A 13,765-nucleotide genomic window follows, 5' to 3' on the forward strand; every position below is an offset into this window, starting at 1 on the left:
CTGGTGGCAGCTTTTCATTGTAACCAGGGAGAGCCCAGTTGAAAATATATATCTTTCAACAACTGCAATACAATGCAATGTATTCACCTTAACAAAGTTGACATTTTCAGTCAATTTTACCCACTGTCAAAGCTAGTATTAAGCAATTTTCTCCATCGAGAATAAGCCAACAGCCTGACACACCAAGATGGCCGACCATTCTTTTTTCTAAAAAAATTTATGGGGACATTATTAATTTGTTATTTTTAATATTAGATCAAAATTAATAGTTTGTCTCACAATCGTGTAGCATAGCTGTTGATGCAACAGTTTGACCGCTATACAGCTGGTCTTCATCAGGCGGCGATGGTAATGACTGTCTGTCAATAGAAGTAGCATCATGGTTAGGGGTGATAAACCCTTGCTTTGGGCATTTGTGACTGGAGTAATGCAGCCCTCGTTCAGAGGTTGTTCCCTCTGGGGTCTGCTGTGGTACTGATCAGCTGTTCCGCTGTTTGATCGTGAGCATCCATGTTTCAGGAAATTTCAGTTTCGTTATGTCTATTGATGTTGTTAGGGTGAAGTCTTGTGACACACAGGTACACCAGTGTGGGTTGTGGTCAATAAATTTAATTATTTTGAAGAAACTACAATCAACTTCCACCAACCAAGCTGTACACTTTTTGTGCAAGTTTGCACTGTTTCAGCAAACAAACATTTATTTATTTAAAACAGCGATTAGATAATAAAATATGTCGTTTAGCTGAGAGTTGCATTATATGGGTGGGTATGTTTACAAGCCAGTTTTTCTCCTTTTAACCTTTGGGTGAGGGGAAACAAATGACCCATAAAATTATCCAGCTATATCACACATCTTTCCGCTAAATTAAGCAATGTTTTTTGTAAGACAATTTTTTTTTCAGTCATACATAGACTTGAACCAAAAACCTCACAAAGAGTGTCCCAGAGTCTTGTATTGGCACATTTTTTTGTCGTACAAAACCATTGCTAAAACCAACCTACTGTAACATGTACTATTAAAGACATTCATCAAACACTTGACTACTAAGCAACTACTCATTACAACTGTTTAATTATCGTCAAATCCAGGAACCCAGATTGTTAATTGTACCAGTCACAACAATTAAAATGTAAGAGGAAAGCGACTGGTAGTGGCACAACAAACAATCCATGTCAATGGGACCTGCTATAATCATCCCACTGACAAGGTATCAGGTCATTCTATTCCAAACTAGTAAGCTGGGATATTATGCGTTTTACAACAACTTGCTCAAGTTAACTCAAGAAGCTGTGTTCAAGTTTCTCTGGATCACACACAGACAAAGGTCTTTAATCAGCAGTGCTGAAGAACTACCACTATCATACCATGACGTTTCTATAACAAAGTTCAACAGGTATAGAAATCAAAAGAATAAAACATTCAAATTGGGAGAAAAATCATCAAAGCCAAACCAACTTCTCAAAAAATTACCGAAAATGTACAATAAAAACTGGGAGATATCTGATGTTAACCAGCGCCCAGTTGTTCGAAAGCTGATTAACGGTAATATACGATTAAAAGTTAACCAAGGTTTGTTTCTCAGTCGTTAAAAATGTTTTTAAAAGCTGATTTTTAGCTAAAGCAAAGAAACTTCTAAGTGAAAACTGATGGGTAAAATTCTTTTAGAAAAAAGCTTATTGATTAGTAAATAAATACGAATCAAAGTTCACGTTAATCCAGGATTAGCTTAATTGGGCTTTGAACAACTGGACCCTGAAGTTTAAAATTTGCACTGTCCAGACACAACAAAGTAAAGTGGAATCTCACTGGCTCAACCTTGGTTTTTCTTAACCCTGCGATCGCTAATAGTGATCAGCATCTACTTTCACCTTACAACAGCACCACATGATTAAACATACACGACATGAGAATAAAGGCAATGATCACCAAAGATGAAACAGCTTGATTTGAACAAAAATTCTCCCAACTAGTATTCTAAGAAGAATACAGATAACAGTGGGGAGAATGTGTATGTGTTGATATCCAGGTTTAAGGGGTTAACTTCTTACTATCTTAAATTAATGGCTGTAGCCTATCAGGAGTATTGACACTAGGGGCATCCGACAACGAATCACGGCAACATCTTAGACTAGGGAAACCAACCACCTGGACTCCTAACTTTGGTGCTTTGAGCTTGTTGGAACTTTGTTAGGGCAACAACATTGTGCTATGAAGCTACTTACTTTTGGATATCATTGTACAGCAATCTAAAACTTCTTAGACACAACCACCTTGTTTTCAAGTGTTTGAAAACATGAAACTCCATTGTAATTTATAAAGCTAAGGCCTTGTAAATGTGCCTCATATTAGTTGTGATTTCTCCCAAGTGTAATCATCAGGAAGGATGCTGCAATTCCTCAGTCGTTACTCTAGACCTTTTCATATCCACTGTGACTCTTTCGTCGCCCAATGACATAAGCAATGAGTACGATAAGCACCAGACCAGCCAAGGCACAACCAACAGCTATTGGGACAATGTCATTGTCAGAAGATTTTGTTGTTGGTATCACAGTTGTTGTTGGGTGATCCTGATAGCAGTCATTAGTATCTGTAATAAAAAGCAGGGGACAGAAAGTCTGAATCTGAGCCATGGTGATAAGTTCATACTTTCCACAGTCTCTGTAGTAAACCTTTACTCTACTGTGGTTCCAACCTTTGATTGTGCCCCTCAAAATCCTAAAGGGCAGGGATTTGGAAGGCCATGCGCGATGTGTGTATGGCACATAATTAATAAAACTACTTCCTGGGCCTAAGGTGTGCCCTAGCCACATGATGGTTCATAAAATTATTAATTTTAACTGTTTTGTGGTGAGTACTTTTATTAAAAAAATTGCTAAAATGTGACGAACGAACACACTGAAACGATATTTCACGTTCGCCATGTATTTCTTCCCCAGACCATCTACTCAGACTATGCCCCAAAAGAGGTTGTCCCTCAAAGTTACACATGCTTTGCTGATATGTCCGCAGCCTTCACATAATTTATTAGCAGCTAAAGTAATTTTAAGTCAACATGCCTCCCAAAAACATCTGACATTTTCAACCTCCGCAGGAAACTGTCAACATTTTTTTTTTGAGTCCACCGAGACTGAAAACTATCATGATTCTGACATTGAGAACAGCAATGTAAATCATGGTTCGTCTAGTGAGACAAATGAATCAACCGCACCTTCCAAGCCTTCTAGTTCTAAAGAACGTAAATTTCAGAAGTAAGTGGCTAACTTTGTGGCCTTGGATCATTTATGAAGATTCCAAGTACTGTTTAAAACAGGACAAGAACAACACAGTGACTGCCTACTTAAATGAAGGCAGTTGAACCACTTTAGTGTGTATACCCTTAATAGGCTTCCTGGGATGTTTTGAACCTCATTATGAAAGATAGGCTAACTGCAAAGCTTTTCGCATGAAAATAAGTTTTTTTTGGATAGGAATGAAACCTTTGCACAAAGCCTCGCTTTCATAATAAGGTTCAAAGTAATGTTAACTTTTTGATCGGCGGAAGAAATTTTTAAAAGTGTAACCAGTCAAATAAAAGCTATTTAACGCCGCGGTGGATACGTTGACCATGAATATATTCATTAGGCAAAATATTGGCAGGGGTACCACTTTTAAAATCCTAAAATCACGAGCAGTTCAAAGCCGATTTCGCCAAAACTTAGCAGACGTATTGGAGAATGATCAAAGTGCACTATGATCGTTTTATAATGTGTAGATGGCGTCTTAGGGCAATACAGAAAGTAACTTAAATTAAATTTGTTAAAAACGTGATTTTGTGTCCAGGTTTTCTCCTCCACGAAGACGCAGAGAAATTTGATTTTACCACTGAGTGATCTATTACAACATCTATTGTGTCATATCATGGCCGGATTTTTTAACTTCAAGCTTCTTAAGAAATATTTGCCCTTAAAGGCGCAAAATCTATCATGCTAAAATTCAAAGGCTTCAATCTTACCTTCTAAGGCTTATTTTAAAATTCGGCCCATGATATGACAATCTACAATATGCCTAGTTTATCATCTTGCCGTGTCAACTCGTGAAATTGTCTGTCCGCGCTATATTCTTGGACACAAAAGTGCTTGTTTTCACGCTTCCGAAGGCTTTCCGAGCAAACACGAGGGAGCTGATTAATTCAAACCTGGATTATGGTAATTTTGGTAAAATCTTACTGCACGGGCCATAGATAAGTGCACGCAGAAATCAACAATACTTTGAAGTTCACTGCATATATATTAAAACGCACGGCCTTGCGGCGTTTTGCAAGTAGTAGCTGGCGACATGCAGTAAGGATTTTTTGATCAGCTCAATTTTATTACTACCAGTGGTAATTACAAAAACTCATTTTTGTGTCAAATAATGGCAACGATATTTCAACCTATCGTACGTGCATGTCAAAAAGTTCGTGCTACGCGAAATAAATCACGTGCGATTATTGAGGCAGAACAGAATATTTTTAGAGACATTTTCATGAATATTTCGCTTTTTGTCGGTTTTAGTCGTTTGACTTCGTGCATATTATTTAAATAAATACATTCTGATAAGAATCCTGTCCACCGCGGCCTTAACAGAACTTTCCTATGGTACTTTCTATTATTCAATGCAAGGTGGTTCTACTTTTGAGTATAAAGAGTAAATCAAATTAACTTGGTGGTGTGCTTTGATGAAAGAACTTAATCTACACTGTGTTCAATCAGTGCACTTGAAGTGATCGGCGCAGCTATTAACACTCACCATTCTTGTTGAAGTCCAAGGGATCCTTTTTCTCAACAAAAGGTTCAAGGCGCATATGCTTAAATGCTGAAGTAATTGTAATGTTGGTTACACCACTTGACAATGGGAAAGGTGTATTATCGGCACAGAGGTAGCTACCATTAACATGACCACTAGGACCTGATGAACCATTGTACGTACCAAGAATGGAGGTCTTGTTCACTAGGGCTGAAATGAATAACTGTTGTTAGATAACTTCCAAGACATTTGAGACTCACTGAATCTCAATGTCTAACTGGCTCCCACTAGCATTATTAACACAATGATGCTCACAACACCCTGAGCCCATCTCCTGCAGAAAGGAGTTTTTGCTCCCATCGTTATAGTATTATTGTTTTGAGGACTTGTCTGAGTAAACAGCAGCATAATGAACAAACCACCCTAACTGATCTCTGGATTAGAAGTGTGATTAGAAGCTTCACCTTTCTCTTTTCCAGAGCCCTAAAGTCTATTAGCTGGCCAAGCCCTGGCATGAATCTGGAGACTGATGACTTTTCAGTCCCAGTATACAGTCGACTCCCGATAACTCGAACCTTCAAGGGAAATTGAAAAAGGTTCGAGTTTTCGAGGGTAAAATTATATAGAAAATGACCTGAAGGGAAAGGAAAATTGGTTCGAGTTAGCGCAATGTTCGAGTTAGCGAGGGTTCGAGTTATCGGGAGTCGACTGTAGTCTTAGTACTTCCAGCTTTCATGTAAGCTTATTTATATTATATATTTATTCAGCTTTACCATGCAAAAACAATATACAAAGATAGAAAGCAAAAGAAAAAGGAAAAACATGGCTGGGAGATAATACTACTGGGCTCCCTCTCTGACCTCAAAGAAAACACATTGCAAAATCTACAAAATCTAAAAATGAAGAAAAAATAAATAAATAAATAAAAAATAAATAACTAAATAAATAAATAAAGACCTAAAGCAGAAAAGAAATTGACTTCCAAGTCTGCACATCACCCTGGTCATACGCATTCTTTAGCAGGGCTGTCACTAAGATTTCAAGTTGCTGGATAAATACAACAAGTAAGCGGGGAATCAAACAGCTAGGAATTTCTTTTGGTTCTATTTTTCTTCTATTTTCCTATTACAATAGCCGGGGTCCACGTTCTTAGTAACCAGGGGGAAATTCCCGGCCCCCGTCTCTTAATGACAGCTCTGCTTTAGGAAATATTATTTTGAAACACTCTGTCACTATAATGACTTCACTATAATGTAATCATCAGGCTATTTTAAGCTTGACACAAACACTCCTCAAGTGTGATGTATTGCAGCTTTACAGCAGCCATTACACTGAAAGTCCTAGAATCTATGATTTGAATCATGTCTCCTGTCAGCCATTGGTTTCTTGTGCCAGGCTCCCATCAGCTAAGAGACTAAAAGGGCTGTGGGAGTGAGAATGAAGTCTGACATGATAAGTACCACAACATGCCCTGCATTAAAGTACAAACTTGATGGAAATAAGTACAATTTACCCAAAGGAAAGTTCAAGTTTGGATTATTCTTCAAAGTAACATTGAAAGTGATCATGGGCACCATCCAGGAAGTCATGTTGCTTGTCACATTGCTTGATGGAGATGCTGCTTCCAGCCTCTTAAATTCCATGGTAAACACGTATAATGGATCTTTCTTGGGCCAAGAAAGAACCAGAGTGGCAACTGCTTCATTCAATCCACAGTTTCCTGATATTAGAACACCATCCTGATGCATACTGTCAAGGTGCTCCGTCTAAAAGTCAAGAACATACAAGAAAGAAAGGTCTAAGGAATAAACTACACATTCCCTGATTGGTCAATCTCCCATTTATGCTGTTTCCTTGCTGTGGTGTAGGAGGTGGGGGGCACAACCTTCTGATAGACTCAATAGAGCTGGAGAGGTTTGCAGGAAAGACTGGACAAAAGACAGCCCCTTTCCCTCCATGTTGAGGGTTGGGCATAGTTTAAACTATCCCAGCCTGCAAAAAGACCCTTGTTACAGAGAGCCTCCAAAAAGCAGGGTAACGCCACACTAGAGGTGAAGAGGATACGTGAGTGAGTGAGTTGTGGACACTCAAATAGGCAACTCCCTTTTCAAATAATGCTTCATATTCAGAAAACAGAAACCATGCATTTTTATGCACACTACTCATAATTGATTCTTGCCTTCTTGTATATGCACAAGAAGAATACCACAAAATTTAACCCCTCACCCACCCTGCCATTTTGGCCGTGATTTCGTGCATGATTGAGAACCGAACTTGATAGGGGCCTGCCTGCCATAGAAGGGATTTTTTATCCCCAATTGTTCTCATTGTCTTCAGAAAGGACTAACCAATCAGAATCTACTTACAGCGCATATATTTTTAGGTCTTAGGGGGACCAAGACAAAAGAGCTTTTTATATATACCAAGCCGTGTCAAATTTCAATTTTTGTTGTCTCGAGGACTGCACGGCTAATTTTTTAGTCACCAATTTTCGCGTTTTCCAAAGAAAAACACACCTTTTCGAAATGGTACATCGAAAGAAGATTTGAGTTTTGACAGCGGAAATCCGAGAAATAATGGCGAAGAAATTGCGCTTCAAGTACAAATAATTATTGTTGTTTTATCCAGGCAACGAGCGAGCGGACATCTCAAATCATTATTCAGACCACGGACATCGCAGAGGTCATGGGTTTGAATCCCTTTCAAGCCTAAAATTTTTTCAGGCTATCTTTTCCCAGCTGTTTAAGTTGCGTACTAACTGCGAGGATCTTTCTTCTATTTGATCTATCATCCGCAGTTCAAAATATTTGTTTCATATATTTACATTCATTTATTCATCCTTCACAGGTATATTACGAAGTCACAATATCACCAGAGCACTGTACCGGGATCGCAGGGGTCATGGGTTTGAATCCTGTTCAAGCCTGAATTTTTTCAGACTTTCTTTTTGCAACTGCTTAAGTTGCATAGTAACTGCGAGCATCTTTCTTCTATTTTACCTTGAATGCGTTATGTGCAAAGCAAATCTATTCTAAGGTTTCTTACAACTTCACCTTCTTACTAAAAAATATAACAACTTTCATACCGTGCTGTTGCTGATGCTCCTATTGTTGACCATGAAGTGGTACTGAATGGTGAAACTAGCCTCAAACTGAGCTAGTAGACAATAGCTGTCATTCTTATCTTTATCTTTCAGACTGAAGTTACCAGGAGCAGGGGGAGTAACGGTAGGAAGAGCGGTTGTTGTTGTTGGTCGTGGAGCAGTAGTCTTACTTGGCAAGATTGTCGGATGTGAAATTGTGGTGTTACTAACTGGTTTGGTAGCAGTTGGTGTTGCAGTCAACACTGCTGTTGTATTTGGCTTTGGTATTGCAGTTGTCGCTGCTGTTGCCATTGTCGTTGCTGTTATACTCAGCTTTGCTGTTGCCATTGACGTTGGTGTTACTGACTTTGTTTTTGGAGATAATGTCGCTAGTGAAATCGTTGTTGAATTTTTCCCTGCAAAAAAAGAATGGCCATGTGTCAGTGTTAAAATGTTAAATCTTTGCTGGACACTGAGTTGGCATCAAGACAGAGACAAGTAAATATTTTTACATTTTGCATTAAGAGACTCTAAGGTTTCTTCTTACCAAACATGAAAAAAGTAGACAAATGAAAATAAAACTAACATGCATAAGCTTTGATTTTTTGATGTGAGGTTAGGCCTCTGACTCTTTAACAGCTTATCTATCAATATCATTTTGAGGATTTCATTTGCCAACTTGAATTTCAAAACTACTTTGCACGGCATAATACATGGTACCACTGGAAAGTACTTCTTGTGGCTATGTGCTTCTGCAAAAGCTGTAGCCACTATGCGACAATGTTGTGAGTAAGATCTGTAATGTCTAACAATAGAATGCCAATCAAATCCAACAGAAATTCATCAATCATTATCAATGAAAAGCGATGATGTATCCGTTGTTTCCTGATCTCTTCTCTGAAAGCAGACCATTTACGATAATACATTTTCCAATTGTTTTTCACCATGACATGCATTTGGGAATTTGCACATGTGAAGCTAAGTTTCTGCATAGTTAACATAGTTTTTTTTTTATTTCAGAAAATGTTTATTTAACTATTCTAGTGTAAAAAGAGGTAATTTAGGAAGCCTACAATTTTCCAAAATCTACTACACATTTACGTTAATTTTTCTGTTCTTAACAAAAGCCATTGGGTTAATATCTTTCACTGAAATGGTCACATTTAAAGGGGTAGTGTCACCTACTTTTAGGGTCACTACGAATAGCCAAAAAACATATTTGTTTTGATGGAATCGTTAAAATAATGGTTAAGTTTTGTAATCAATAACCCTACTAATGCACAGAAACTAGTATTAATTATGTTTGGCTGTGGATGGCTAGGATGGAAGTGGATTGCAACTTGAAAAAATTGTTTCTCCTGTGTATTTTGGAGACGCAGGGCTGTCACTACGATTTCAAGTTGCTGGATAAATACAACAAGTAGGCGGGGAATCAAACAGCTAGGAATTTCTTTTGGTTCTATTTTTCTTCTATTTTCCTATGAAAATAGCCGGGGGCCACGTTCTTAGTAACCAGGGGAAATCCCCAGCCCCCGTCTCTTAATGACAGCCCTGAAAGAAGTCGCTAATATTGATTATTCTTTGTTCTTCCTACAAGAAAAAACCTTTAGTTAATATTTTCTTCCCAATGTATCTAGATATAGTATCTAGATATAGTCTTAGGTCGTCCGGCGAAGTCCTCCTTCAACCGCCCAAAATCAAGACTCTGCGTACGCTGGGTGATCGTAGCTTTACTGTAGCCGCACCAGCGCTCTGGAACAATTTACCAAACGCAGTTCGCTGCGCACAAAGTGTTCAATCTTTTAAGGACAGGTTGAAAACTCATTTGTTTCGACAAGCCTTTGACCTTAATTGAGAATTGTATTTTAGCCATTGACCTTGCCATTGTAATTTTAAATTATATTTATTTAGGATATCTTTATTGTAAAGCGCGCGACAGCATCTGTTTATGATTCGCGCGCTATATAAATAATAAATTATTATTAATTATTAATGTTGTAAGAGAAATTTCATGTTACAAACAGGTTCTTTGTCAAATATTTGAGGAGTTTTGATCAAAATGCAGCAAAATCGCCGTGACAATGCCCCTTTAAGAACATAAAAAGATGGTAATAAATCCTCATAAAGAGACCAAAGACACAATTTATACAGTAATTTAATTTATATCTTTCAATTCATGTGCAATATTTTTAATGCACATACATTCTTCTTTTTTTCCATTCCCTTTGATTTCATTCAATTTTTTTGTATTTGTTAATCATCACGGCAGAACAGCCCAATGAAAGGGAGCTGTAATGAAGTTTGTATGAATGCATGTATAAGAATTGGATTCAGAGACATGAATTCCTTTTATGGTGTAATAAACAGGGTAACAGGAGAGAAATCATTTCAGCATTCCCATGGTAGCAATTCCCAAACTGACTGAAATGTTAGAACTACTCTGAACAGTACATTATACAGTACAACACTAATACACTTATCAGCAACCTTAACTGAAATGATCACTATTTTCAAATTTCATTCAATTATTCAAAATGGTACAACCCCTTAAACTATATAAAAAGCCTGTACAACAGTATTTATTATTATTTTATTTTTATTTTACAAATTTGCCCTGAGGCAGGTGGGCATACAATAGAACTCTAGGTCCCCTGCTAGGTAAACCCACCACCTAACCATTCTCCTAAAAGGTTGACAGCCCATTCTCTGGAAACCCAAGAAAAATAATAACGCAAAAAAGAAATTAACAAGAACAATGTGTTGCAGTATTGGCACGGCGGCACTTCGGACAAACAGTATGCAAAAGTTATGTACAATATTATTATTGTTAGTGGCTTTCTTACAATGACCAATCTTCAAAGACTAAGCAGAAACTTGAATATGGCACACCAAATACACCACAGAAACATAGTCCTCAACAGTTTTCATTTATAGAAACAACTTGTTTTGGAGGTTTATTTCGAAACACAACTGTTAGAACCACAATTGTTTGACTCCTAATATTTATCTTTAAGTATGATCCTCAGGGTAAAAACATTACTCTAGATTGCCTGAAAATTAAGACGATTTCCTTCCCATTTCCCCTTCACATGATGCAATTATCACATGAATACCCCATGAAAATTAGTATGCAATTTTTCTCTTCACAAAAATCATCAACAGGACATGCAGGATTCAAGTTGCAGTACAGTCAATGCAACAAGAAGAGGTCTTCTCAAAAACTCCTTAGCAAGCTTGCGAAAATTGTAGAAGATATTTTGTGACCGTACAAGTTGTACAGCACCGATACGATACAATGGTCCGAATTTCCTTGTACCCAAAATGCAACTCGACAAGTTAACATAAATGTCAGCTTTCCACAAATCAAGGAAACGAGATTTGATGAAAAAGCAAATTTAAAAACGATTTTGAAAGGAAAATTAAGCGACACTGAAATCTAACTTATAGTACATGTGCACAAATTAGTCACTTGGTATAGGGACTTACAAAAAAACGACATTTCACAGGCGAAAACGACTTCGATTCGTCCACACAGGTTTTGCACGCAATCAATATTAAAGGCTCTGTTGTCTTGGTTTACAAGCCAACTTCGACAGACAGTTTAAAAGCTAAACGAGTTCATGGCAACTTAAACTTCAAAAGGATAAAATTTACGTGTCATCCAAACCTAATAACTTCGAATTATTGAGGGGAGAAAGAAAAAGTGACATTCGATATGGCGGTCGATTGCGACCACGAGTGTTAACTTCTCATGCGTGCAGCAATTTTGGCGAATTAAAATGAAAAGTAAAAGCTCTTACGGATACAAAGAAGATCTTTATGTAGTGAATGAAGTTAAAGAAACAAAAACCTTCGACGATAAAAGCAAGCTTTGCCTGAAATAAGCTTAAACTGTCCGAAGCTGAAAGCCATTATCATTGATGAGGATTTCAAAGACGTATTCCAATTTATGCTAATGAACTAGTACAATTTACCAAAGAAAGTTGAACAAAAAAGAGAGAACACTTACCAAAAACAACTGCGGCGAAAACAAGGATCACAAAAAGCTTCAACATCATGATTATTTAGCACTATCTCGCTGAACTAAAATCCTGAACCACGCTGCACGTTGCGAAACTGCTGAAAAGGACGATCCCGGAAAACTGTGATGTGAAAGCTGGTTTTAGAAAGTCACATGACGAACATGAGAACTACCCACAGGGCAGTTCGAGTCTAGCGTGGGCGGGAAAAGGACACGTTTTGAACGCATGGGGAGTCATGGGTAGGTCAAAGTCCTATGATTTTCCAATTACCCCTGAAGAAGAAAGAAAAGGCAGTGCCTTTCGAAACATTGGAAAAATATACTTCCCTGACCGTGAAAATAGCCTTTTTAACTTCATTTTGTTCTACAATTTTTCGCTGATTAGATCCTTTACTACAGGACCCGGGCTTTGTCGTCGGATGGACAATAAAAAAGTCAAAACGGGGGGGGGGGGGGGGGGGAAGGGGGGGAATCAATGGAGGATGCTCTTCATGTCTCAGATGTTTAAACCTCCGTGTGACCAGTCCACGAAGGAGTGCCTGTTTATCTTATCAGTAATAAAATGTAGTCATGTGAATTAAGGTGTTAAGTCATCATGCGGTTTGAAATGATAACACAAACTGTTCTGGATCCCCACTTGACTAGACATGGGTGCCCCAAACTCTGCTCACACAATCTTTTGCCAATAAATTTCACTGCGTTTGTTTCATTAATTTTTTTAATAAATGTATTATCAGTTCCGATGCTTGTGTGAGAGTTTTAAATATATTTGAACTTAAACTTGAACTTGACTGATATATTTTCAGGAAATCGCTGTTTTGGACTTTAGTCTCAAATGTTTAAGTCAAAGGAGGGCCTACGGAAAACATGATCTAAACTACGTATAATAAAATAATGGAACATTTATTTCCCATTGAAATCGCGATTTCATCATGTAGAAAAAAATGCCGCAAAACTAAAGGCCGTACTTTTGCAAAAATGCCTTGTTTTTCCTTAAGTTGTAAGTACATAGCTCTACGAAAATAAGCGGGAAAAAAAATCCTATTTTCTGTCTCGGCTCCAACGTGTTGGATATGTGATCAGTTTACAACGGGCTCTGCTTGCATGCGCTATCCTATTTACAGGAAGAGAGGGTTTCCGTAGCATTTTCATCTTTTTTTTTCCTTGCCAGTAACGCAGTTAGCGACATATGATGGAGAGATTCTGAAGTTTGACGGACATCTGTCATTGGCTCCTTTTTTACGTATCATTATACAGTGAAATGTTTTGTTTCCATTGTATGACCAACCCAATTGTTTGCAAATTTTACTTCCCATTCTCGCTTCTCTTCTGTCTCAAGGCTTGCTATGTTTGTCTTTTACACCAGTTATAAGCCAGCCTCAATCAGCCCTTATAACGGTGATCTTTAAATATATTTTAGTCATGGTGGCTACAGACAAAACGGAAGTCACGGCGAAGTCATATTGGCTTGGTTGGAATTTTTTATTAATCCCTTCTCCGCCTTTCACTTCCTTTCTTTCTTCCTCTGTCGATCAGCATCAAATTTCTCCTTGTGGCATCATTGCTTACTCAACCGCTAAGGTCATGAGAATTAAGGATATGATCACCCAAGGTGACTTTCCTTGTTATTTTAATAACTTCTCCGCAGTACTTTTGAAGAAAAGTATGGGGACAAGATAGGAGAATTTGTTCTTTGATATTAGGGATTAAAGGGTTAACCGCTCGAGAAATTCTTTCACGAGGAACAGAACGATGGGAAACGACACATTTTATAGGCATGACTGAAGATGTTTTTTTTCCCGTCTCTCTTTCTTGACGTTCCTGAAGGATCTTGATGTGACTTATCTATCCGAGAATGCTTGTTTTGCTTATCCATAGTTCCTTGATATTATTTGTG

At 37.8% G+C, this 13,765-nt stretch overlaps 1 protein-coding gene across 1 annotated transcript; it reads right to left on the minus strand.

Annotated features, from left to right (window-relative positions):
* Positions 1-654: 654 nt before the first annotated feature.
* LOC146449450 (lysosome-associated membrane glycoprotein 2-like) lies at positions 655-12,012 on the minus strand. The gene is made up of 5 exons (XM_085101811.1): positions 11,857-12,012; positions 7,851-8,263; positions 6,279-6,531; positions 4,769-4,975; positions 655-2,588 (listed from the first exon to the last, which is right to left on the minus strand). Exons 1-5 carry the CDS (start codon positions 11,903-11,905, stop codon positions 2,410-2,412), a joined length of 1,101 nt encoding a protein of 366 aa, XP_084957937.1. The 5' UTR covers positions 11,906-12,012; the 3' UTR covers positions 655-2,409.
* Between the last annotated feature and the right edge of the window lie 1,753 nt (positions 12,013-13,765).

Source organism: Pavona decussata, unplaced genomic scaffold (assembly GCF_977016875.1).
Source record: "Pavona decussata unplaced genomic scaffold, jaPavDecu1.1 SCAFFOLD_602, whole genome shotgun sequence".
NCBI lineage: Eukaryota > Metazoa > Cnidaria > Anthozoa > Scleractinia > Agariciidae > Pavona > Pavona decussata.

What these genes read in the sequence shown, in the direction of transcription:
- LOC146449450 (XM_085101811.1), bottom strand. Translation starts at nt 11,905, where the DNA reads ATGATGTTGAAGCTTTTTGTGATCCTTGTTTTCGCCGCAGTTGTTTTT. An exon ending in AAACTTGAACTTTCCTTTGG is followed by an intron (nt 4,976 to 6,278) that starts GTAAATTGTACT and finishes TATTCATTTCAG; the next exon opens with CCCTAGTGAACAAGACCTCC. An exon ending in CTTGGACTTCAACAAGAATG is followed by an intron (nt 2,589 to 4,768) that starts GTGAGTGTTAAT and finishes TTTTTATTACAG; the next exon opens with ATACTAATGACTGCTATCAG.